The following is a 26,166-nucleotide window of genomic DNA, read 5'->3' as shown; positions in this document are numbered from 1 at the left end:
TATCAGCCTCATGCCTTAGGCAAAAGCCTGGGATTAGGACTTGCTCTGTTCCAAGAGCTACTCTTAGAAACAAGTCTGAAAAAAGGCTGAGAGCCCATTCCTTTATCATATACCTGCTCTCTTCCCCAGCCTTGTGGGATATTCTAGATTATTCTTGGTCCGAAAGCCAAAATGCCTCAGTTGAAGCGCATGCATGCTGTTGTGCAACACTACTCTGATTCTGTTTGTACAGGAATTAGTGATTGCTTGTGTGATTCTTATCTGCTGCAAGGTGAGCTAATACATGCATCTGATGTTAGGGTTGATTATGGAATGATTTCATCTGCTGCTGTTTGTTGTGGTCCCACGGCCAGCCTGTACTACCAGGTAAGCTGTGGTCTAGCAGCACTGATAAACCAGAATTATAAGGTTGACCTGCTTCAGGCTTGTGCTGGGAATACTGAAGAGGCAGAGCAGTGAACTTCCCAACTACTCTTTATTCTCCTTGTCCCACGGCCTGCTGCCCCCCAGGAAAACGCAGCTTCCCAGAGGGGTCAGAGCAGGATCCTGCCTGGGACTTGCTGCGAACTGACAGGTGCCACCGAGGAGGGCGTGCGGGGTTCCTGCAGGGGAAGTTCAGACAGAATCTGCATGCGCCAGGAGAACTTTCCCTTTGTTCCTGAACTTAGGGGCTGTTTTGTGCCCTGTACCCTCAAGATTTGTGGTCTCCTGCAATAGCCTGTGCTCTTAAAAGTCACTCTTGCTGCTATCTCGGCACCCCATCTGACTTGAAACCTGCTGTGCTTGTGGGTCTTGGAGACCGCGTGGGTGGTAACTCCCGTGGCATGCGACTGTGCCAGAGTCTGTGTGTTTGCCTAGTGAGGCAGAGAGATGCTAAGAGACAGCAAAAGGAAACCAGCTGTTAACTTGTTTGCCTTCCCCGTCATGCTTGCCTTTCATGTTCCCTTCAGAGCTTTGTGTGTATGCAGGAGAAGTTCTGCAACAAGCAAGTTTTGTGAGAGTCTTCTCCCTTACCGTGTAATGCAGCAAAAGCAAAGGGGCAGATGGACTTGCTGTATTGCCAGCAGAAAGGCTGAAAAACCCAGGGGCAGTGGGGAGAACACTGCCTGAGAAACTTGGGTGGGGTTGCTGTAAGCTGGAAGGAAGCTGAGCTAGAAGCTGAGACAAGAAGCTTTCAGAGAGTTAAGTTTCCCTGCTGCTGGTTGAGCGCCCATGGGTGGTAGAGGGGAGGTCACGGCCTCTCGGACCCCCCAACTGTTCTCCTGAACTCTGCTCTGTCTGCAATCAACCCCAAAGCAGGAATGGCTGGAGAGTGTCAGCATGGAGGAGTCATTTATCACATGATGGAAAAGTCATCTGCGTGCTGGAGTCCCTCGGCTGCACCAGCTGTCGCGCGTGGAGCAGATGGAGAACGGCAGGAACCCAATACCGCCGCAGATGGTCCCGAGCGGAGAGCTGCGGCTGCCGGGGGCTGCAGGAACGCTCGCCGCTTTAGTGACTTTCTCAGGCTTGGAAGGAAACCTGCTGATCCCCTCGGAGGAGGTGGTGGGGCAGGAGCACATCATCCTTCCCTCTGCCTGGGCGGCTGTGACCGCTGCTGGGCACGCAGCCCTCCGCCTCGGCTCTGCCGGGGGCACGTTGCGCGGTGGTGTCCTGCAGTGCCGGAGCTTTATTGGCTGGTCCACAGGGCTTTGTGGAATTGGGTGGGAGAAAACCACCCATAATTGCTAGATAAGACGCAGCCTCTGTGCGGCCCAGGGTGTCGCTCATGGCAGCCCAAATGGTAGGCGTAAACTTGTTGTTTTCTTCTCTTGCAGCTGAGCTTGGTCCTGGCTCGATGCAAACCTCAATGCCACTATTTCCTCTGCTCCACAGAAGATAATTGAAGGATGTTTCTCTTCTCCTGCCTGATGTCAGTCTGCTTTGGTACAGCCTGACTCCTCTCGAGGTGTGAGCAATACCCCGCTGCCTCCGGATGGATGAAAGGAACTAATCAGCTGGCAAAACCCACCCCTGTTTTAACCTTTTCTGTGACTCTCTGGCTTTTGGGTTTTTTTTGGTTGTTTTTTTTTTTTTTTTTTTTTAATATGGCTCTGCTATGGAGATGGGAGGCTGTGGGTCTGTTCCCTCTCTTCTTTCTCAAGTGTGGGAAGAGAGGGATCTGCTGCCCTGCTGAGCTGGCAGGGCTTTTGCTACGTGATGAAGAACTTCACCCAGTGACCAAAAGCCACAACAGCAGTGGGAGAGAGTGGGCTCAACAGACACCCGCTAAAAGAACCAGTGTTTGAAAGGAGGGCCACGGGCAGATCCTGAGCACGAGGAGGCTGCAAGGGCCACTTGTCACCCTGTTGGTGCCAGCTGTGGGTAGAGTCTTCCCCTGTTTACAGCGTAGCCTCTGTCCCTCTTTGAGGGGCTTCCATCTGCTGTCTCTGTGTACATCAAATCACATTCAGCTTACTCCCGTTCAGGGTTTTTTTTTTTCTGTAGTTCCCAGATCATCCTTTAATCACAGTTATATACCTGTGCCAAAATGTTCCTGCCACTTCTCTGTCTTAGCAGCATTAGCAGCTTTGTGTCAGAGAGCTGCTGCCCTCCTCTCCCTGTCTAACATGGAACGCAGGTCTCCTTTCCCAGGGGAGGAGTGCTGACCGCTGCTGGTATCTCCCTCTTCTGGGAAAGGGATTTGCTTGTTCTCTAACCTGTGGGCTCCAGTGCTGGTGACCAAAACACTTCGGAGCATCGGAGGTGGTGGGCGTGCTGATACCCTGCCTGCTGTGCTCCTGGAGGTGGGCAGGGTCTCTGGGTTATTAATTAATCTAGGATATTAAGGCTGCTGCTCTTCAGCTGGAAGCTGCCTTGGTGAAAGGGCATCCTAGTGAGCTGTTTGGGGAGGGCAGCGCTAGCTGTGAACATGGGAAACTGAGCCCCAAAGAATGGCACTCTGGCCTTGCGCCTGAGGTCTGGAACTCAGCTCCCAGGGCTGTTTCTGAACTCTCCCACGCCTTCATGATGTACCTGACCCCATCCCCTCTTTAAAGTCTTATTCCTACCCTCTTCCCATGTCAGCATAATTTTGCAGCTAGTTTCTGCTCTCCTGGAGGGGGGGCAGTTTTTCTTTCCTCTTGCATCAGTGTGCTTTCTGCTTAAATTTACTGCGACCTGGATATTATTTTTTTTTTGGTAAGCATTTAATAAAATTTGAGGAAGATGTTGTAACACTGGCAACTCTGAGGATTTTGTTGATGTGGGAGTTCCTGCAGCAAAGCTGTTTTCCAAGACCTTGCAACTCTCTGCTTGAGCAGTAAGAGGAGGACAAGAAACATCAGGCTGAGTGACAAGAAAAAAAGGAGTTTGACATATACAGGAAAAAAGCTTTTTGTGTGCCTGCCCCATTTAGGAGATCCTCGTCATCTTGCTGCATTCTTTGTTGTTACTGAGGGTAACTGACTGTAAAATGGAATGAGCAGTGTTTGGGTGAGAGAGCGAGCAGCATGCAGAAGGCTTCCTATGGAGTGATCAGCTAGGAGAGGCACAGAGCTTAGCTTCCCCAATTAATAGACCTGAGCAAGGTCACAGCTTCCACCAAAATCACTGGTGATGTCAGCTATATATATATATATATAAAAATAATCTATAGCTTACTTATACAGCTTAGAAGAGTCAATGTAGCTGTCTGTGTAGGAGCCCAGTGTTCTAATGAGCTGACTACCCTACCTGGAACCATCTAATGAAAAACATTTTTATGGAGGTGACCTTTCAAGCCGTAACGTTTCTGTGCTGTAGAGACAGCAAATGGTTTGTGCTATCCCTGCCTATGCTTTCCTGAAGTGTTAGGAAGTGGAAAGTTTTCAGATATCCCTTCTTGCTGTCATCTTTCTGCTTATCGGTACCTTTCTCCTCTCCCCATCCTCTGCTGCAGCTCCTTTTGGAGGTGGGAATCCAAGGTGCTTGTGTTCTGCAGAGCGCACTGGGGAGCACAGACACCATCTGGCTCCCTCCTCCTCCCACCCGCCCTTCCTCTGCCAGACTGGGGTTTTCAAGTGAGACCAGAGTGGTAGCAATGGGGTCTATAGAGATGGCCTGGCTTGAGATGAAAGCAGGGCTACTGTACCCTTGCATGTGTGCAAGCTGGTTGCACGAATTTGTTTCAACTCTGTTCTGCAGCTGGCTGGTGGAAAGAGATGGCCAGAAACTTCTGCTGCTGCTATGCCTGTGCCCTACCAGCTTGGGGAGCGCAGAAGAGGCCCCAGAAGCTGCTTGTATGAGATTCCTCCTCTAAGGAGGGTTAATTTGCAGGGCGTAGCTTCCCCACCTAAAGCCTGTGTGGACCTACATATGGTTTCAGCAGAAACAACTGCTGTCCTTCAGGTTCTGGTCCCAGCACAGAAATGAGCAGGTTGGGTGAGAAGCTTCCCAGAGGGACCAGAGAGCTCTAGTGGTGGTGAGGAGCCAGGGAAAGGCCTGGCTCGGAGCAGATGTGTGTAGCTCTTTATATGTTTGCCCGGAGAAACTTTTCCACAATTAAATTGACTTTATGATGTGCCGTTTCTCCTCCCAAAGCAACATGGTGTGGGAGTGGCAGTGGGGTTACCAGAATGGTGAAAGGCTCCCTGATGCCAGGGATGCTGCAGCCCAGGTGCACTGGATGTGCGTCCTGGGTGATGCTAAGAGGGGATGAAGGCTCATTTCTCCCCTCACCAGCAAGCACGGGTTGTTGTGGCTGATGATGTTGCTCATTTCAGAAGAAAACGTGGCATCTGTGAAGTGCTTCTGCTCCTCTCACTAAAATGGAAAGCTCCTGCAGGTGGAACTTGCTGTGGAGAAACAGCTGTGTGTGGTGGTGGAGTTGTGCTGCAGCCCTTGCAAAGCCAGCTGCTCCCAGCTCTCCTGCGCAGCTGCGTGTTGGGGGGACCGCTGCTCTCCCAGGGATGTGAGGAGCACTCCTGGGGACCCGTCCTGCCCATGTGAGTGACGGAGAGCCGGCTGTGCCTCTCTCTAGCAGTTACTGCTCTGGTCTTACTCAGTAGGTGACTGTTTCATATGTTTCCTACATTAGTTTTTTGCAATATCGTAATTTTTGCAGCATTGGCATCCCTGAGGCTTTCGTTACGAGACCTCAGCGCGCTCTTTTCCTGGGGCTGTTGCATTTTGAGCATAACAAGGACAAACTTAAGGACTGAGTGAGTCTTTTTGGCAGGATTAAGTTTACCTTCAAAGCCTGATGGAGAAGAGCAATGCTTTCCTGGTCCCTATATCTGTTGGCTGCCTGTGTTCCCCATGCTATCCCAGATTGCTGTCCCAAATTACCATCCCCTTGGCAGGCCAACAGTGCCCAAAGAGAGAGGCCACAACCCCTACGTGGGCTCTCCATGCTCCCACCTTGAGCACGCCTCCAGGTGTTGCTCCTCTGCAACTCCTTCCCTGTCCTGTTTAGGTTATTCAGAAGGGGAACGTCTTTTCCTACAGCATCTACTCCTACGTAAATCTGGGGGGGTACGGTAGTACTGAAATGCGCTGCTTTGCCTTCTGTGGCAGGCTTCGGGGCTGCTTTTTTTCCAACAAGGTTTAACAGATGATTCTATACAAGCAAATGCAAGATGGGATTGAAAACCGTGGTCCATGAGCGCTGCAATGCCTGTTTCCCGCAGGCCATAAACCAGCCTTATTTAAACCTGGGGAAAGCTTAGCTGATGGAAAACTCCAGCCTGGTTTGAACATTGTATCTTTATGTAACATTTGTTCTGCCTTGAGACTGGGGGCTAGACTTCAACGGGTTCCCTTTCCAGGTATAAAATAATTACAGGCTCATTTTTATGACCACCCTTATGTATACGTGCTGGCTCATTTAACAGATCTCTGCTCGACCCTTGCTTGCAGCTCTGCCCCGCGTGGGCACGAGTCTAGAGTTGCCAAATGACTTTGTTCCTTGAAATGTGCCTGCAGTTTCTGCTCTTTGAAGGAAAGGTCAGGCTCGGAGACACCTGGGCCCGAATGTCAGAGCTTCCCCTCCTGCCACTGCCACCTTAGGGAAGGAAAATAAACAAGCTCCGAGAGCGGGGCAGCTATAAATACTGAGGTGGCAGCTGATATGCTGCTGAGCAAGGCTCTGAGCTTGCGCTTTTGGTAACTCTTGCCAGCTCAACACGCTTTCCCTAATGCTGCATGATACATATATATATGTGTGTGTGTGTATATATATATATAAAGCAGGTAAAGAACTGATCTGGTGGTGAGAAGTGCAGCTGGAGCTGGCATTTGCTTCAGAAACGATGGACCTGTTAAAAGGGTCCTGATAATTGTACTGAGACAGCGCAGGAGATCTCCCTGTGGTTTCGCATTGGGTCCCCTGAGGGTTTTGCTTGCAGTGGAACAATTTAATTTAGATCACAAGTTTCAGAAAGGTGCTTAATCTCTTCAAGATAACTGTAAGTAATAGCAGTTTAGCAATACTGAAGACGTGCACTCTTCATCTTTCAAGTAAATAGAAAAAAGTGCATTGGGCTTGGGGCTTTTGAGGGGGATGGGAAGAAGCGGAGTGAGGGGGATTGAAGCAAAGTAAGGGGAGAGTGTCATTGGGATTTATATGAGCAAGCACTTTAAAGCAGAAACCAGCAAACTACAAGTGTAATTACTGGATTGGAGGTGCCTGGTTAGGTAGGTAGTCCTTCCTAAGGTTGCAGGTGGTTGCTACGAGCATCTCAGCTGGCCTCCTGCCTTGCTCATCTCCTCTGGGGACAGCCAAAACAGCAGGTCCAGGCACTGGTCCTGGCTCCCATCCTGCGGCTCAGTCCTCATCCTCACCGTTGGACTGTCTCATCCATTTAGGTGTAAATAGCCTGAGGATGAGACCCAGGGTGTATCTCCAATGGTCCAGTCTGATCCCTTCTCTTCAGAGAGACATCTAGCCTAGACCCAGGGTGTCCGCAGAGGGTCTCCTGAACCCACAGGGAGCACGCCTTAGCTGTCTAAAGCAGACGGAGCCAGCACACCTCCCAGAGCAAACAGCTGAGTGATGGAGGAAGAGTCTACCACAAAAATCAGGAATCAATATTAACTGAAGAAAGGTGAAATTTGGTACTTACTGATGTGTAATTTGTTTCCATCTGCAATCACTTGCATGTTGGGTGCGTCATGTTACCCTGTTCGGTTTACAAAATTAACAGGTCATTGTTCCTTCAAGATCATTTCGGGTGCTGTTTTCTTGTGACTTTTCAAGCCCTGCAGGTAAGTACAAAACATCAGATGGACAAGAGTGTTTACAGTAGCCAGTAAGTCCAAGAGGTTTCTCAAAAATAAATAAAGTGACTTCTTTTTGAAAGCATGAAAAGGTCCATCATTTAAAATTAGCGTGAAGAAGGGCTCTCAAGTAACACCATTGCATGTCTCCAGCTTTGCTCTTGCAAAGTTTGGCATCTAAAGTACCAGAGAGGTGAAGGGCAGATGAGGGTGACGTTGCCAGGACAGATACTCTAGCAGAGTAGCTCCAGGCAATGAAACCAGTTGGAGGCTTTTCAAGTTTGCTGGTCAGATTTACTGTTTTGCAAAAGTCAGGGTTGCAAAATGCCAATTTGGGGCTGTGCTTTTGTTGTTAGCACCACCAGAGAGGAAGAGCACAAATTCTGTCTCTGCTTGTTCCTGGCGAGGGATGTGCTGTATGCAGAGGCTGCAAGCGTGGAGAATGCTGCGGAGCAGAGGGGGCTTGGACCTGATCGGTTCGGCGAATTTTGGTTGGTTGTTTGTGTGCATTTTGACTCAAAGATCAGGGCTGAGACTGCTCAAGTGAGGTGGTGAGGGTGGCACCGATACCCTCCTTTGCCCTGGCCGGAGGTGTGAGCTGGCCGAATGCCACGCAGTTATTTACTGCCTCTTGGCCCTGGGGCATTTCATCCCCTTTTCCAGCAGCCATCCCAGTTTGGGCTTTGTTTTTTCATAGCATTTCAGGAGCCTTTTAGCATGGGTGGCCAGGCAGGCAGTAGGTTAACCCTGCTCACAGGGAGACAGGGGCATGCAAAAGCAATATCTTTGGAAATCTATACCATAAAAGCAGCTTTATACCCGGGTTAAGCTTGGTCTGTTCCATCTGACTTTTGAAATGCTGGTGAGCTGTGCCAGAAAGCCAGCTCTACAGGCAAACTCTTGCTGCTTCTCCAGTACCACTGGGTGAAGCCTTGTCGCTCATTGACCTGGTGTGCTAATGCATCTCTAATCTGGCTTTGAGTCACTCTGTTGTGGATCAAGGTAGCAAAGCACCAGCAGCCGTCAGAGCCGTGGGTGAGGCCGGTTCTCACGGAAGGGATGCAGATGCTGGTGTTTTGGGGTTGGTCTCAGAGGTGAGCTCTTGGCTTTCTCCCTCTCTGCCTCCCCGATGACTGATGAGATCATGCCTGGCTCTGCAGGATGCATTGCTCTTTAGGGCAGCACTGACCCGTGGAAGGACTTGGGGGGTAGGTGCTCAATCCTTCATGCAAGTACCCTAATGCAATTAATTCCTCTTTGACTGATGACTTCAACGTCTCAAAACTGCCATTGTCTTTTAAGAGTGACTTTGTGTCTCTCCAACACTGAAAAAGTTGCTGGGAGAAAAAACAGACAACAACAACCAGAGCCAACCCGACTGGAAACTTAGAAAAACCCCCGTTATGAATAAGAAAATTTCAACAGAATTTAAAAATGCTCAAGGACATGTTGTACCCTGCTCTGCCACTGTCACCACTGAAACCACACCAGTCTAACGAGTGCACTTGCAGTGTATGCTGCACAAATGACGCACAAGGCTGGCTTACGTTTGCATCTGATGCTGAAGCACGAGCTGTTGAGATCCCTCCCTATTTCTTATGCAAAGATGTAAAGTTTCTGTTCTTACAGGCTAAGAGGGGATAAGAGGGGGCAGATTCTCCTCCTGACCGAGTTTCACAGAAGGGATAACGCACTAGAGTCCTCTCCAGAAGTGCTGATTGACTCCCTCCCTCCAGACGCAAGGAGGAGAACAGCCGTATCAGGAAGGCAGACGGAGGCATAAGTAGGTAATTTGGTCATTGATGAGAGGAAGCTCGTTTGCTGCCCTTTACTCCCCTTTTTGTGCCATTTGAGATGCCATGAAGCCACCATCAGGAGAAGGCGTTGGCCCCTGCGGTTCCCCAGCCACCCTCCAGGATCCAGGTGGGTGATCCCACAGCCCGGGGGTCCCTCGCGCTGCCCTGTGCCAGCGCAGCTGCCGCCAGCGGTGCAAGCACTGCGCCAGCACTCTTCCAGCCGGGGGAGCGAGAGACAAACCGAGGACCGAGGTCCTGAGCCCAGCTGCCGAGCGGGGTGTTAGAGGAGACAGGGAGGAAGCGTGGTCTTTGCTCGGCCGGCTTGAGCTGTGTTTCAGATGCCTCAGGATCCCATCACTGCCAGCGAGATGGCAGCAGCCCGCTGATACTGAAATAGAGGAGCCGGTTTGAAAGTTTAAGGCTATTCTGATCTCTGCTTGACTGGCTGCATAAAACAGGTCATTGGATTTACCCAGGAATAGAAGATATTTATTTTTTATATATATATGTATATAATTTTGTCTTTTCTCTGAGTGTACTTACTTAGTGACTATCTGATCTGCCTTTTTATTGGCAGCTACTTCAGTGAAGTTGGAAAGAGTGTTTCAGTGAACGTAGGACATCAGCAGTTCAAGGTTAGAGTAGATTAAACCCTGCTGCAGAATCCGTTTCTTTGGGGGGGGGGGGGGGGGGGGGGGATAAAAATAAGAAAGGGGAGGAACTGGATGAGAATTGACTTTTTGTTCCCAAATGGCTTTTGTGATTCCCATTTCCCGCCTGCCCCGAATCACGGTAAAAGGTTTATAATTGAGTGTCAGAAACCAGAAGAACACAACCCTACCCTTCCCCAGTCAGCTTCATCAACATGTTTTCCCAGGTAACTTTAAGCATTTCAGTGCTGGTGTCTGTATAAGCAGATAAAGGTGCCAAAACCAGAATGGCTGTATCATGCAAAAAAATCAAAAGATGTTGTTTTGAAAGCGTTCAGAGACAACGCTGGGCGGGAGGCGGAATTAAAGAAACATTCAGACAATGAATGATGGAACAACTCACGTAAAAGCTATTTTCCTTGCAAATAAATTTGCTTTGGATAACTTGACTATTTTCAGATGATAGAAGGTGTCAGTGAAAGTTGCTCTGTCGCTCCAGCACGAAGATGTAAGTGCAGAGTCGTGGGCGGGTTTGGGTGAGGAAGGACCTCAGGAGGTCCTCTGGCACAGCTCGTGGGCAACGCAGGATGCACTTCGGTATCAGATCAGTTTGCCCGGTGTTGGTCAGTAACTGGTGAACAAGGAATACATGTTGTTTCTTTTCAGGAGTTAGGTCTCTCTGGGATGTGGAAGAGCATCTGTGTTACGGGAAGGGCGTAGCTGATTTTCTTTAAAACGCTTCGTTTTTAATAAACCTGGTGCCGCAAGTTCCAGGCTTCCAGGGCCGTAGAGGTTTTCAGATGCGCTTTTCCAGCTCACTGGCTGGGCGTCATCCAGCCGTGGGAGGCAGTGATCCATGGAAATGCTGCCCACTGACTGGTGTGCAATGAGCACAGGGGGTGAGGGAATTAAAAGAAAAAAAGACAAGCATTTAGACAAAGTGCCCATCTTTATGCAATTTGTAAAATTACCGGGGCTAATGTGTGCACACTGTATTTAAAGGCATCTCCCCCTGGGTGCGCTGGCTGCTGCAATAGTTCAGCTGACAGCCGAAGAAGATGAGAACAGCTGATTCCAGCTCCCCTGCAAGTGGCCCTGCTATGCTGCATATTCCCGTGGCCCGTCTCAAATAACCAGCCTTGGTGCTCCTACCTACCCAACAGAAATGCGATACTGGGCCAGGTTACCCAGTGGAAACTTCTCTAGATCTGTGCCCCGGCCTGTCACTCCCGTTCGAAGAGGAACACCGGTGTGCTGTATCCCCTCCCCAGCAGAGATGCTGTCGCTGTAACCGTGTGCCAGGCAGAGGTAACGGCGTGCCAGGCAGAGGCTTGAGGTCCACAGGCGGATGGACTCTATGGAGGCTGAGACCCTGGTCCATATCTGCGACCTGCACGTGCGCGCTCTTTGGCCTTGGGGCTGTCTCTCCTAACCTGGCAGCTGGTGAGAGGGGCTTCTCCAAAGGCAGGTGCTCGCTGTGCCTTTGCCTCTCTAAATCTGACAGCTTTAGGTAGAAACACAGCCGCAGCCGGGATCACCTCTCCCTCATCTGGTCCACGCGAGCAGTAGGGAGCGTGAGGCAGTCGGTGGTGATTTGTGGCTCTCCAGGCTGCGTGGCTGCACTGCAGCTGCTCAAAGGTGAGTCCAAGTACACCTTGTTGCTGATGCAGGGAGGAGAGATGGTGTCAAGAAAGTGCAAAATGTATATCCTAGAGCAGGACAATCTACAGTAAAGAGAGGCAAAGCTGGTGATGAAAATGTTGCAGGCTGTGAATGAAACTGCTGCGCGATGGCATCAAGAAGAGAAATAAGGACTAGACGTAGGGTATGTGTGAAATAGGCAGCCCACGGGGTGCACGGGCATCCGTCGGGACCACACCGGGCAGACGGGCCCTGCTGGCAAGGGGCCATGGTAGGGAAGACAGAGCATGGACCTAATGTAAAGATGGGCATTGCCCAGAGCAGCTGCCCAAAACATCCAGATCAGGAACCGAGCTGAGCGCAGGCACATGTGTAGAGGAACTGGGGGGGATGCTGCAGGCAGAGATGTTTGCAACTCATCCGTTATAGAATAGAGCTGCAGCAGGTAGAAATGTCTGGTTACCTGTCCCTCCTGTAGCTTGCATCAATGTCACATTTGTCAAGATGCTTAGAGGGAAATTTGAGTGATGTGAAGAGTGCTCCTGCCACTGGTGTGCAAGCAGCACTGCTGTGATGGAGGCTGTGCAAGCCTGCAAGATGCTCATGGTGCTCCTGCCAACCCACTTCCAGCAGATGGGACCACGGGAGCTTTCAACCTCGCATCTGCTGAGAACCGGCCTGGTAAGCCCAGGCTTCACACGCACTTGGATGCACATGTTTTCTTTTTCATTGATTGATCCTGTCCTTGGTGTGGGAGACCTGAGCTGCGATGCCCCGTCAGCAGCAGGGACAATCTAAAACCAGCCTGCAGGCAAAGGAGGCTGGTGAATACCATTGCCAAACTGGGGCCACCGCGAGCAGAAAAGGAGAAACAGCTGGGGGACTCCCCTCCCTTACATCCCCACTCTGCTGCCAGTTTGGGCAAATACTGTATTTCTTGGAGATGTGCCCAGCTGGTGGAATGCCCGAGGAAAATGAGCCGGTGGAAGATGGCAAAAATGCTTGACGGTGCCGAAAACACGGCGTGGAAGCTGGTTTGCTGCGTTAGAGCTTTCAGCGGAGCTGGGGAAGGGGAGTGGAGGCTGCGATACCTGGCCTGGCTGTGCGTCCCCATGCACTATCCTCAGCAGCACAGGGTGCCCCCCCCGGAACCCCACCCGGCAAACGCCCAGCCGAAGCCGAGGTGCTGAGGATGGATGCACTGTCCCCCTCCCACCTGATGAATAACAAAAGCATTGGCTTGAGCTAGGTTGCAGGAGGGAGGCGAGGGGATAAGCTGCCGGAAAGCTGGAGAAGACAAGCTGGAGAGGGGATTTTTGCTCGTGCATGTTACCTGGTGAATGGGAGGTTGCAGCGCTCTGCTCCCGCTCCACGGCTTTAAAAAGCTTGTCTCTACATCCTCGGCTGGGGACTCTTTCCTGCAAGTGGCAGGGAAAGAGTGGGCAGGAATCGATCTGTGACCCAGGCCAAAAATATCGCCTGTCCCGCAGCTCCGAAAGTTTTTCTCTGCTCCTACAGGCTGGGAGAAAGGGGGTACTGGAGCTGCCAGGCACACCGGCGGGCACGCTCTGCATCGCTGGGGAGCCCTGCCAAGGGGACAGGCGGGAGGGAGGGGATGGGGAGCTGAAGCCTGTGAGGTTTAGTGAAATGGAAACGGTGAGCCAGAGCGCTGTGCAAGGCACTGCAATCCTCTGCTGGCATAGCCGTGCAGCTGTGGAGGGTGTTTGGGTGGCAAAACCCCTCCGGGCACCTAGAGGGTCCTAGGTGGGGTCCAGCTGTCTGGGGTTTGCCCTCTCCAAGATGACCTTCCTTAAATAACGCTTTTGTATCATGCTAAGAAAGGCTCGGAGTGTGGCTGGAGGCAGACAAGCTCTCTTGCTGTGTTCCTGCTCCCTTGCCTTTTGTCCAGGTCTCCTCAAGCCCTGATGTGTGGCAGAGCCCTGGCAGTCTTAGCAAGAGGTGGGTGCGTGCTACATGCCACCCACACACAAACACATGCGTGACACGTGTGCTAAGTGCTTCTGACTTCTCACTCGCCCCGTGACTCCTCATTTCAAAGAGCATCAGACAGCAAAAGGTCCCCAGGTGGCCGCAGGCTCTAACCCTGCAGCACAACCGAAGCAGTTTACGTGCAGAGGGGCAGCAGGGAAGAGCCCCTGCCCGGCTGGGAGGGCAAAGGCTGCTGCTGAGTGTTGGGATTGCAAGAGCCAGGGTGCCACAACCAGGTTGTAAGCAGTGACTATGCAGCATGGAGCTGTGGGGGCCCTGCGTTTTGTTCTTGAGGTGCCTTTGCCTCAGATACCCCCCCTTTAAGCTCTGCCTGCCTGGTGGGGTGGTAAATATAGAAACATAAGCCCTGGAGGTTTTTTTTATTCCCTCCAAACATGTCCCTCCCATCTTAGCATCATCTGTGCAATTGCTCCAGCTGCTCCTATACATGGTATGACACTTTTTTTTCCTTCGACCCTCGCTTCCCCCTCCATCCACCCCCCCTGCCCCATCCCGCTCTGTTCCCTTCCCTGCTGAGCACAGGGAGTCTGGGGCCAATAGGCTCCTCCAGACGATCAAATGTCACTATAAGTTGACAGCTGCATCACCTTGGGACGCTTGCAGATCCCAGCCCACCCTTCCCCTTCAGCAGGGAGCTCGGCGCTTCTCTCCGCTCCTCCCAGGTAAGTGGGAGCCCCGGCAAGGGATGCTGCTGGGGGTACAACTGCCGAGGGGCTGAGCTTTGGTCTGAATGGAGAAGCACTAGGGAAGGGTTGGGGTCAACAGGCCTTGGGATCCAGCACAGGATCCTAAGGGAAAGGCAGTTTTCCTTCCTGGCTTTGGTTGGGTATCGCATGAGGCTCATGTCCCCTGCAGAGATTTGGGTGCTCTGAACTCTCAAGGACGGGTGGTGGGAGCAAAGACTCTTCCAAGACCAAGGTGTGGGGCTGGGAATGGAGTGGTGTCTCTTGGGAAAACTCCCCCCAGCAGCAGGAAGGAATTGCTGCCCTTCCCTCCCATCACCTGGAGAAGAGAAAGCTGAGGTGGAGGGATGAGGGGCAGGACCAGTGGGGACCTGCTGGCAGGTGAGGGGGGCTGAGGGGGGCTGGGGCTAGAGAGAGACCTGAGAAAAACAAATATGGTCACAGAAAACTGCACCTCCCGCAGAAAAAAAGAAAATTGGGAGAGGAGCTCCCTGTGCACACGGAGGGGCAGGAGGAGGGGATTAAATTCAGAGCAGTGATGGGATGTTCCCTACCTGCAGAGCTTCCAGCCCCTGCACCTGGCTGGCCTGACCCCACCTACCCTGCGTGGGGGGCATCTCCCCCCACAGCGGAGAGCTCCTGGCTGTTGGGGTGGGGGGTGTCCTGCGAAGGCACCAGCCTCGTGGGTCCCTGCCAGGCCTGGGGGAGAGGCAGGGGATGGAAGCTAAGCACGGTCGTGGTCTTCCACCCTCTGCCTCAGCCTTGCTGTTTCTAGCAAACCCCAGGCAGGGGTCAGACGGATCGGATCTCCCCAAAGGCAAGGACAGAGCTGCTGCTGGGGCAGGGGTCGGGATCGTGCCGGGGGGTCGGTGGAGCCTGCAGCACCGCTTGGGTCCTGCTACCCTGTTGCAGCAGCAGCGCTGCCGTGGGTGCTTGGCTCTCCAGCCCCAGGGGAGAGAAACGCTTCTGCTGGGGTGTACCGAGCAGTTCAGAAACGAAGGAGGAGGCAGAGGGACAGAAGAAATACATGTTCAAAAAAGTATATGTATATACATCTCTACTTTTAAATTTATACATATACTTTTCTATATAAAAGGTATATGCATCCATTTTTATATTTAATAGATATATTACATATAACATATGTGTCAATAAATATATGTATGCATATAAAAAAATAGCTGCAGTGGGTTTGCAGCAGCTCCTGCTGGAAAAGCATGGCCGTGTGGTGCTTGGCAGATCATACCCCTTGTCCTCGCCTGATAGCTGTCCCTGCCAGGTCCCCTGGCCCCTGCGTGGCCGCTTTTGTCCTCCCCCCTTCCCATACAGCTCTCGCTACCTTGCCTCCCTTGTATGGCCTGGCTGGGGAGGGATGATTGATGGGCGGGTTATTTCCAGGGATGGCCCGGAGGTGCAGGGCAGCCCGTACCCCCTCCCTGGTGCATTCTCAGCTGCCAAGAGGTTTCTTGGGATGTGCTGGCTCTGCTCTTTCAGCCAAAGGCAGGATCATTTAGGGCCAAAAGGGACGCAGCATTCCTGCCCACCTGAGGCTAATGAGGGTCAGGGGGTTTGTCCTTCTAGCCGTGACCTGCTTAGCTCGAGCAAAATGCAGAAGCTAACCTTTGCTTTCACCTTTAAGGGGCGGGAGCAGGCAGGAAGTTTTTGGTCTGGCAAAACTTTCCCATGTGTTTTGATTTCCTTCCAAATGGTGGGCAGTATTAACTAATTGATTTTATTACATCCTTAAACCTCAGTCAAGACCAGACCCCATTTTTCTGCCGCTGTACAAACAAAACCCAGTTATTGCCTTAAGGTGCTAACAGCCTTAATCTTAGGCTGCATTTGCTGCGTGTAAAGTAATTTCCACCGAAGGGTAATCCCGAGCCAGCTGGAGACTTTCCATTGCCTTCAGCGAACTTAATCCTAACTGCAGAAAATACTGCTCTTAGCAGATTGCTTGCTTTATTGCCTTTTGGATGTAAATACGGTTTGGTTTTGTTGGCTGCTTTGATGACAGAGTTAGCTACGTGGACAGTGCTGGGTGTCCAAGAGCCTTTCTCATCTCGGGGGGCTGTTGCTATGATGGGCTGTGTTTTGCCCCTGGCTTTGAGGGACCAGATGCCTTCTGAATGCCACGAAGTGGATAGACACCTTGTTCTTCTCAAGGTGAGACCTTTTTGGCTTTCCAGCCAGGGCAGTGGCAGTCAGCTACAGCCTTAAATGCCAGCTCCTCCCGACGGAGTGACCAAACTTGGCTGAACGTTTGGTCCTTGCAAGGCTGAAACCACATCTCACCCTGGATATTTTCTCCCCAACCTGCTCTAGCCTGCGGGGTTTCTGCATCTGGCTCATCTCTGCACACAGTCTGCCAATGCACTTGTTATTAATTCGTTTTATCCGGGGCCCAGAAACCCCCTCAGAACTGGGGTCTTGTGGTGTCAGGGATGCTGGCATTCTCGCTCGGCTTTTATAGCATGCGGACAGATGCCATGCGAAATCCCATTCGCATTTGCAGCGCTTGGATTAACAAATATGGAAGGGTGTAGGGGAACAGCCAATGTGACAACCCTCGGCAAGATGTCCTTAGAGCTAAATTGGAGTGTAGATGAGCTCATTCCAATAACTGTTAATGGAAAGCCTGATTGCAAAGACTCCTGTTGACTTCAATTGCCTTGGAAAGAACAGCATGCGCTGCATGACGTGCCTACCCCACACCGACCAGACGTTTGCTCTCAGTGTGCATATGCCGGGCTCTCGAGCTGATTTCTTCTCCAGGATTGAGCAGTATTACTACTCTTCTCACTGGAGAGAGAGGGAAGAAGAGTTTAGCTCAAAGCCCTTTAAAAGTCGTCTTCCCGCTCCACACACACACACACACACACACCCTTGGGAAGAAGGAAATCTGGGTTTATAAATTAAAGGCAGAATCCGTGGGAGGATTGACCATAGCTCTGAGCCTTTACAGATCCTCCTGCATTTTGGAAGAAGCCAACAGCTGGGCATCTGGCAGCTTCCCTTGATGGGCTTTTGCCAGAAGCTCTGCTGTCCCGCTGCATAAACCAACACACTGCCAAGCATTATTACTAATAGTTTGAATAATTTTTGGAGGCTGAAATGAGATTGTAAACTTGCTAGCCACTGTGCGGAGAGCAAGTGGAAATCTTTACCCTGAAGATTTGATGATCCAGATAAAAAAGACCAGGGGAGAGAGACCAGAGGTGTTGTAGCATCTGAGTAAGTAACAGAAGAAGCAGCAGGAATCAGTGCAGCAGAAAAGCCTTTTGCAGAGCTGAAAATCCTCCCAGATATGAAATTCCTCCAAGATTCCTCCTGCCTGGTGGGGTTAGAGTCCCCAGAGTACTCCTTGGGGTGGCTGTTGCACTTGAGGAGTGGGCAATCATGGCTACCAAGTTAAAAGCAGCCCGGGACCAAGAGGTCACTGAACCCAGATCTCCTGTGTCCGAGCAGATCACCCTCCAGTCCAGCTACTCAGGTCAGGTCGTAACACAGCCGTTGCTGGCACTACTTCCAGGGCAATGCTGAATTTCAGAAACAGGATAAATGAGGAACCAGAGGGGAAAAAAATGCTGGCTGTTTATTGCTGCTTAGGACATGGGGTTTTTAAATCCTGCTGGTGTTAACGTGTGGTGCCCAGGGTCATTGCTGGGGAATGGAGAGAATCCCTTATAGGGCAGGGTTGGAGCCTATGGGATTACTGCCTTCCTCTGAAATAGAAAGCTGCTGAGCTGCAGTTGTTCCTTTTGAGCCTAAGTCAGCCCACCTGCTCCTTCAAGACATCTCTCATATATCAGCTGAGTAATGAAGTCATGAATGTCATGGCTTGGGTTTCCCAGCGAGGAGGAGCCTGGCTTTCTAACTTGAGACGCGCCGCAGATTTGGAGGAAGTTTTGGAGGGTCCTTCCCCACCTCCTCCCTTGGCCTCAGGGCAGCCGACGCTTTTGGGAGAGCCACAGTATTCACCGCTGCCGTCACCCACCCCAGCGCAGCGTGCGGTATCACTGCAGTGCCCCCCGAACAGCAGCTCTGCTCCCTCTGACTCTGTCTGAGGCTCCTGTACACGCACTTGGGGTCCAGCAAGGATCAGCAGAGGGACCACATCCAGCCCTTGCACCCGTTCTGTGGGCGGTGGGCTGCATCCAGCCCTGACCAGGGCTGCGCAGAGATGCAAGGCACAGCAGCGCCTTGGATGGGCTCGTTTCTGCCCCATGGTGCAAGGCTTGGGTGTAATAAATACAGCTGGTTACACTGATGTCAACTGCCCGACCGGGCGTTTGGCCAGTTTTCCTCTTAAACTAATCAACAGATAATTGTTCATTCATTCATCAGCTGTATAAACCAGACACGCTTTTGGGTGCTGACAAATAAGTAGTTATCTCGGGGTGTATTGGTAGTTTCTGTTATTTTTTCAGCTCCGACTAATGCTTTGGAGCTGGCACCTGCCCACTTGTGATAGGGTAAAAGAACAAAAAATTTCTCTGGTCTTGCTGGAGCGATGGAAATGTCAGATGGGCGTGAGAGGACGCCCTGGCTTGTGCCTGTCTCCCTGAGCTCCGGAGGTTTGGTAACTTAAAGCCGGGTCCAGGTCTCCCCCCGTGCCTGCCTGCGGGAAGCAGCCAGGTTGACAGGGCATGTCTTTCCAGATGATCTTTTCCTCTTCCCCTCTCCTTCTCCTCTAACCTGGCTGGCAAAGGTCTGTGCTGCTCCTAGAATGGCAGTGTTGGTGGGCGACTGGCTGCTGTGTGGGAAAGCAGGTGCTTGGCTTTTTTCGTCCTCAGATGTCAACCCATCTGCTCCTGCTTGGCGTTTTTTTGGAGGCACTCTCACTAATAACATCTCTTTTTTTTTTTTTCTTTTTTTTCTTCTCTTCATCTTTTGTCTAGAAACCCGTTGCCGACATGTCTGATACCGAGGAAGTGTAAGTAGAGCTAAAGCCACCTGTGTGTCCTGCTCAGCTTGGCCCCGTGCCACAGAGCGAGGGCATCCCCATGGGGAGCAGAGGCTGGGTGCTGCCCCGTGCACAGCCTGAAGCCCCCCAAGGCAGTGGGGAAGAGGCGTCTTGATTTTGAGCGTCAAAGGGTCCATCAAAGGCCCCTGACACCCTCGCTGTCCAACACAGGACATCCTCCAAACACCTCTGCCCAGCTCAGCCTGCCCTCAGCGCCCGTGGCTCTGTACCTGGAATAGCATGACCAAACCCAGTGGGGTCCTTTGACATTTATGCATCAGTAGGTGCAGAAGGGAGATTTAGGGCAATCATGGGACATCACGGAGAGACCTGCAGTGGTCACGTAGCCCCCTCCTCAGCTGCGAGGCAGGCTCAGCTTAACCTGTGTCATTTTGCCCAGCCTGCTCTTAAAACTTGTTTTCCAAAGATGAGATCTGGCACCATTTTCAGGAAATCTCTAACACACATGTCCTTCATTTAGGGTCTGGCCCCAGGGCTGCTCTGGGCTTTGGGTTTCATGCGAGGTGATGGTAGCACAGGAGAGGCTGACAAGTGGGGGCAAGGAACGGGAGCAGACCCTGAGATTGGCATTGCTACAGCCATGGGATAAACACGGAGCAGCAGCTGGTCTATGCCAAGTTTTTCGTAGGCAGCCCTAGGGTTCAGGGAGCCTGTAGCACATCTGGGTTGGCGTGGGGCAGCGGCTGCAGGCTGGCTTGCCCGGCACACTGGGGCTGAGGTCCGGCTTCACCAGCCCCTGCACGGCGCTCATGCGTGGGTATCACGTTATAGCCTGGTGGTGGCAGGATTATTCCTGGATGCAGATCTATGTGCACCTTCAGAGTCAGGAACGCTATTTAAAACAAAACCCAAATCCAGTTGCTTTACTGCTCTTTAAACCAAATGGCTCCTGAAAGAGCAGAGGGAGAATGGGGGAAAGAAGACACAGCAGGCTTTAAACAACAGCGCGTTGGGTTGCTTCAGTGTATTGTTTAAAACTTAGCGATGATATGGAGTGAAAGAATTATTTATCTGGTCTCAATAACCTTTTTTCTCTCTCGCAGGGAGCAAGGAGAGGGTAAGTCTTAACTCTGTCTCTAATCGCTTCCATGCAAGCCTGCCACACTCGCAGCCCGAGTCCTCTTCTCCTTTCTGCCCGGTGCTGAGATTTTAACAAAAAGTGCCGGTACAGTTGAACAAATCTGAGGTTTCTTTTTTGTGCGTCGGTCTGTCCGAGTGTCCCCGCGTCCCGGCGCTGGTACCCCCGCAGCCCCCGGGGCTGCCCCACGCCGATGCCCCGCTTTCAGGGGATGCCGCCAGTTTTTGTAGGGCGCTGCCATCTGCTGGCAATTTATTTTGAGGCTTCTGTACAAGTACTATTTTCTGCTTTAAAATGTAAAGCCCCACAACATGTGCAAGCAATATACATAGAAACGTACGATTTTTCTCTTTGCTGCTTTTTTTTATATACTCAGAGACCCTCTCTTCCACTTTCCTCCTTCTAACGCGTGTGTACACCTGAGTTCCCATTGCCCAAGAAAAAAATCCAGTACGATATCTCCTTCCTCCCCTTTTTATGCCTCCTCTTTTTTCTCAAAGTCATTTTATTTGCTATTTTACTTGCGGATTTGGAAGTGGCCTCTCAGACACCATCTTGCCCAGCATCCCTGAGAGCGCAAAGGGCTCTGCCATGGGTAAGGTCCTACCGATGTGTCAAGGCTGACGGTTGATTTATCTGCTTTTTTTCTCCCCTCCCCTATTTCAATGCAGAGGAGTACGAAGAAGAAGGTAACAAAAAAACCCCTTGGAACGTAATTTATCTTTCTTTGATTCTTGCTCCTGCTTTTTCCTTGTCTGTATTTCACCCTTCTCTTTGGCGCTTGCCGCTAAAGGTGATCTGAAACACTTGATCAGTAAATCAGTCGGAAACCACAAAAGTGGCCGAGCCGGGCCGTGGTGTGCAGACCCTCCACGTTACAGTGAGATGCTGGATTTGCATGAGCCGTAGGGGGTGGCTGTAAAGCTGGGAGCTAACTCGGCCTTCACCCCAGAGCGGAGCAGGGGCTGGGGCAGAGCCCACCCAACGCAGCACTGGCGGTCCCAGCGGTCTCGTTTGGCAATGCCCTCAGGTTGAGTTTACATTTGGAAATTGAAACGAGGAGCGTGTTGCCCGGCTCCCGAGGAGCACCTAGCGGGGCGCTGCCGAGAGTGGAAACGGGGAGGCAGAGAGCCGACTGGCAAAGATGAAGTTTTTTAACGTGCCTTTAGCTGGCAAAAGTTGATTTGAAAAGCTGCGAGAGACAGAGAAAGATGAGCATGAAAAGCCCTTCTCTCCCAAGCTGTTTCAGCCTCTGTAGGCAGCAGGGAGAGGAAGATTTTGGAGACGTGTTGCTGCTTTTGCTGGGCACTTTGGACACATCAGCTTCAGGTCAGGCGAGCGTAGCTGCTGGTTGTCGTCCTTCCTTTTCCCAAGGTGTTTGGATCAGAGACAAAGGCCAAATGCTGGGGCTTTCTCCCAGCATCTGCCCTTAGCGTCCAAGACATCTTCCAAGGCGTCAAGAGCAAAACTCTTTACTGGGAGATGGAATATTTGCACGTGGAGTGTGTGAGACCAGCTCTGAGAAAGAGACTTACTCCTGTGTAAAAATGTCCATCTTGGGGATTTTATACACAGCTGCTTTTTTTTCTTCTTTACTGCCCTCCCCCCTCCCCCCCCCCCGCCCCACCCCTTCCCCCCCCCATGGATTCCCCATGGCGGTGGGAACAGAGGTGCTGCAGAGTAGTTCCTGCCCTAAGCTATGCTAACTTTACGTCTCCAGTTCCCCCAGCATTGCTTCTGAGGGGATCAAGGGCTCAAAAAAGGAAAACCAAGATGCCAAATGGGTTGCAGATGCCTTCAGTCAGCATCGTGTCCCTGGTCCTGCCCAGAGGGCACAGCCAGAGAGGTGAAGGTGCTATTCATGCTCCATCCTTCATGCTTTGTCAAATGTCCAAAGAGTAAGCAAAGGGTGTTGCTTCTACAGACAAGCCTTCCTTAAAGGAGAAACATTTCTTGCCTTTCTCCTTCCTTCCCTAACTGCCTACTTTTGGGTTTCAAGAATTTAATGATTAATATGAAATTAATAGGCAGGTCACTTCCTATATTTTTAATCTGCATGACTGTCTCCTCTGAGGTGTATCTTCTCGCTCCTCATATTTGCTTGACCTCTGCATTCTCTTCCAAAGTCATCCATCCCCTTTCCATATAACTTCTCCATCACTTTCTAACCACTTTTCTCTCCAGGCCTTAGCTCACCCCAATACCAGTTCCTAACTGTTCTCTGTTTTCATCTCCCTGCTTGCTGTTGCTTCTTGTTCCATGACACTTGCCAGCTGAAGCTCAGGAAGAAGGTATGTGACACGGCTTCTGCTTTCTTTCGCTGTCCATGCAGAGGAAAAATGTGTGTGAAGAACTCCAGAGCAAGTGGTCCACATCCAGGGGCTGGGACCCAGCCCTGAGCCACAGACATCAATGTGCTGATGGGCATTGATGGCATTTATTGAGCTGGCAGGAAATTGGGCCTTGCTTTTTGTTTAAAAACCCAATCAACCAACCAACCAAATACATAAATAAAATACATGCATATATAGAAATAGAATGCATATAACCCCCCTGGATATTGTATACGCACATATATATAATTTTTAAATATAAATACACATATATGTGTATAGAAACATATATATTTGGTTTAGTCTACCTTTTTTACTGAACTGCTTGACATTATTTTTGTCACAGTAGTGTCAAGTCATCTCCTTTCTTTCCAAAAGCTTGAATTTTTAAAAGGGAGGGGGACACCCTGTAAAGTTCATATTCATCTGTTGAAATTCAGAAATGAATTTATTTGAAATTTCAAAAATTGGTAAATGGTGGTGAAAATTTTCTGCCAAAATTTTCCGCAAAAAAGATTTACAACAAAAGAAATGCAGCAGTTTTATTACTGGTTACAGATTCACCAAAAGTCAGTTAGGACATTTTAGCCAGCTCTAATAAGGAATAAAATATTGGATGACTTTTTTAATGTGGTTTTCATTTGTGGTCATACTCCCATATTTCAGTAACATTTATAACCTCATAATATGCCCATAAAAATGTTATTTTTAATTCTCTTTCACCCTGTAATTCCATCATTGTGTATTCTTACCCGTAACGGCCTGGGAGCTTGGCAAACCTCAAGAATGTTCCAATAAGATATTTCTTGTTTTCGTTTTCTCCCATTCCCTTTGCCATGTGATGTGTCCTGCTCGCAGAAGAGGTTCAAGAAGAAGGTACGTGGAATGGCTCCCCAGCCCCTCTCCCCTCAGACGGGCTCGCTGCCCACGCGCCCCTCGACTTTGCAAACGGGTAGAAGAACGCTGGAGGCAAGAGAAAGATGCTGGGACAACCCATCCGCTGGCAGAGGGCTCCTCTTGTCCCTTGCCCAAATTTCACCGAGGGTGCCCCCTACCCCTGAGGACCTGCGTGGGCTCCTACCCCCAGCCTGGGGCAGGGAGCCGCTGGGGGCTGCGGGTGCCGGCCCTCCAGCCAAGCTGCTGCAGGCTCCGAGGCTGAGCTTCAGCCCCAGGTGTCTGTAACGCCTGCCGCTGCCGTGGGATGGGGTCGCTGGGGGCTGGCTAGGGACGTTTCTCTCTGGTATCAACTGGTTTCTCCTGTGTAGTTTGGCAGATAATGATCGGATGGATTTTGAGATCAAAATCCATCTGTGATAAGGTATGGGTGTAGCCATACCTTACGTGGTACGCATTCTACAATATGCCATATTATATATATAGTATATATTATAAGTTTATAGACTATAATATATCATATTATATATAAGCAGTAATACTGTAGAATGCAGATCTTATTAATTATATCTATGCAGACACTGGCAAGTAACCCCAGCTGGCTCCCCACATTGCATGCAGCCTTTGCAAGGTGGAACAGGCAGGGCAGAGGAGAGGGGCTGGAACAGAAACCCACCCTTTGCACTTGAGAGGTTTGGGATGTGGTGCTCCGGGTATGAGGAGCCAAAGGGTGTGTTGGTTCCCGATTTGCAAAGCTTTGTGCGATGGGCACCTTTGAAACAAAGGTAAACCTGATTGCCATGCCGTGGGAAAGCCCCTCTGGGCGGTTTGCAGGGTTTTTACAGCATCCAGGTGCAGAAGGTTTTACATTTCTTGTACCTGCGTGTGCTTTGGTTGCCCGTCTCCATTTCACCTCCTCCTCTCTTTCTCTATTTCATACCCACTGTGGTTTTTTAGACCCCCTGTTGCATTCACACACTTTTTAGTCTAACTTCTCATTTTCCATCTCATTGATCTTGCTCCCTACCATGTCCCACCTGATGAAGCTCACGAAGCAGGTACGTGCCATCGCCTTTCGAACTGCTCCCCACCGTCTCTTTGGCGGTGATGGGGGGGGGATTCGAGGGTGGTGCAAGAGGTGCAGGACCCCGTTACTTCACCTTATCGCTTCTGTTGCCTTTGCTTTCCACCTCTCTGTGGCCGGGTCTGCCACAGGCTAGCACAGGGGAATTGTCCCAGTGCAAGGTCCTGCTGTGCGCAGAGGCAATGGCAGGAGGTTGCTCCTCTAACACTGGAATTAGACATTTCAGCATGTATTATTTGAGCTTCCTGTGATTTTTTCCCTCTCCGACAAATTTTCACCTCTTCCCTTCACATGGTGAAGTTGTTTCCCATCAACATGTGCCTTCCATTCCTTCCCCTCCTGGCCATTAGTGCATCCTTCACTCGATAAAACCTTTCCCGCTGGCTTAACAGAGTTTTCAGCCTGTGCAATAGCCTATAATAATGTGTTTCTCCCAATGTTCCTTTGCATCCTGTCCCGTGGCTCGTCCCACCTAAAGAAGCTGAGGAGGAAGGTATGTGACATGACTCCTGAATGTCTGTCTGTCAGAGTAAGCTCTGGTTTAGCCATAAGCTGTAAGACAGCAAAAGGAAGCAGGACTTAGAAATAGGCATATTACATAGAATAAAACTTGCCATGTTTTGGTTTTTATACTCTCTTCCTTCACGTCCTGTCCTGACATTGAACGCACCGGTGATGCCACGTAGTAATTGTTGTATGAAAAAAAAAGAAGTATAAAAACTGCTAGGAAATGTAAACCTCTTGAAAGGATGAAGGTTGCAATGCCTTCATGCTGAGACTGGCTGGGTGTCCCCAGGAGGCTTGTTTGGGACCACTGGAGGTGGGTCGGGACAATGTGCAGATATGCCCACGATCAGCCTGCTGCCACAGCGGCTGTCAAAGCTGCGGAGGGGATTTGCCCTCCTTTGCCAGGCTGATGTGGTCACGATAGCCTTTCCTTCAGCTTAAACCCCTGTTGGATAGAGCAGCTGGTGGTAATTTTGATGCTTGAGCTTTGCAAATGATTAAAGATGGCTTTCTTCTTCATGCAATGGAGTCTCTGGACCACTGTTGCACAGTAGTACGTGCAGCCACGTGCCACCAAAATCCTAGCCCCGGGCTGTAAATCCACTTGGGCATGCACCAGGGCTGTGAAACGGCACGCTGCGCCGGGCTCTGCACAGCTGCAGGAACGTGCGTGTAAGGCAAATGGCTGATACGGCCACTTAAATCAGCTTTTAATATCTCAGATCATTTGTACCCTTACTTCCAGCAGTGCTTTTCAGATCCGTATTCATTTCATTTCCTTGCAATATATTCTCAGGCTTTCCCTCCCCTTCCATTTCGCATGAGTGAAAAATTGTTCTGACGTTTCTAACGCTCTTGTCTTCTTTTGCATTTTGCTCTGTGACTCTTCCCACCTGCTAAAGCTCATGAGGAAGGTATGTGCCATGGCTTGTGAATTCCTCTGTTTCTGTCTGGAGCGGTAATGCGTGCAGGAATTCTGGAGGTGGTTGAAGAGGAGAGGATGCAAAATTATCCTCTGCGTGCTCGCTGACAGCTATTTCGCTCTCGTAGGATAAGCGGTGTGATGAGTAATGAGTACTTACCGCAGCTTTGAAAACAATGCCCGAAGCAGTGGCTGGGCAGTGCTTGTGTGTTCCTCGGCACTCCGCTGCCTCTCACCAGGCGATCGGTAGAGACACCAGTTGGTACGGGGATAGCGTTCCCAAAACCGTTTCCTCTACGCCGTGCTCTGGGGCTGGAGGTGGGACAGCCATGCCCTGTGGCGATG

The 26,166-nt window shown here is 50.8% G+C and overlaps 2 protein-coding genes across 20 annotated transcripts in view; both read left to right on the top strand.

Annotated features, from left to right (window-relative positions):
* The window catches only part of LSP1 (lymphocyte specific protein 1), a 50,981-nt gene extending 47,765 nt beyond the window's left edge, over nt 1–3,216 (top strand). For both annotated transcript variants that reach the window (XM_040608869.1, XM_040608870.1), the window contains exon 11: nt 1,818–3,216. The gene's annotated coding sequence lies outside the window, so the exon portion shown is untranslated. The remainder of the gene's footprint in view (nt 1–1,817) is intronic.
* A 10,523-nt stretch (nt 3,217–13,739) lies between these two features.
* Nucleotides 13,740–26,166, top strand: part of TNNT3 (troponin T3, fast skeletal type) — a 31,713-nt gene continuing 19,286 nt past the window's right edge. For 3 of the 18 annotated variants that reach the window (XM_040609364.1, XM_040609366.1, XM_040609368.1), the window contains exons 1-5: nt 13,879–13,995; nt 18,918–18,952; nt 20,047–20,060; nt 20,753–20,770; nt 23,273–23,290. In XM_040609364.1, coding sequence (XP_040465298.1) covers nt 18,933–18,952; nt 20,047–20,060; nt 20,753–20,770; nt 23,273–23,290 — 70 coding nt within the window. In that variant the 5' untranslated portion in view covers nt 13,879–13,995; nt 18,918–18,932. Of the gene's footprint in view, nt 13,764–13,867; nt 13,996–18,917; nt 18,953–20,046; nt 20,061–20,752; nt 20,771–22,354; nt 22,373–23,272; nt 23,291–26,166 lie in introns of those variants that run through there. The other 15 variants (XM_040609374.1, XM_040609369.1, XM_040609372.1 and 12 more) reach the window with 11 other exon arrangements.

The sequence above is a fragment of the Falco naumanni genome, chromosome 10 (genome assembly GCF_017639655.2).
Source record: "Falco naumanni isolate bFalNau1 chromosome 10, bFalNau1.pat, whole genome shotgun sequence".
Classification (NCBI taxonomy): Eukaryota; Metazoa; Chordata; class Aves; order Falconiformes; family Falconidae; genus Falco; species Falco naumanni.
This window is presented reverse-complemented; position numbering and strand designations above follow the sequence as displayed.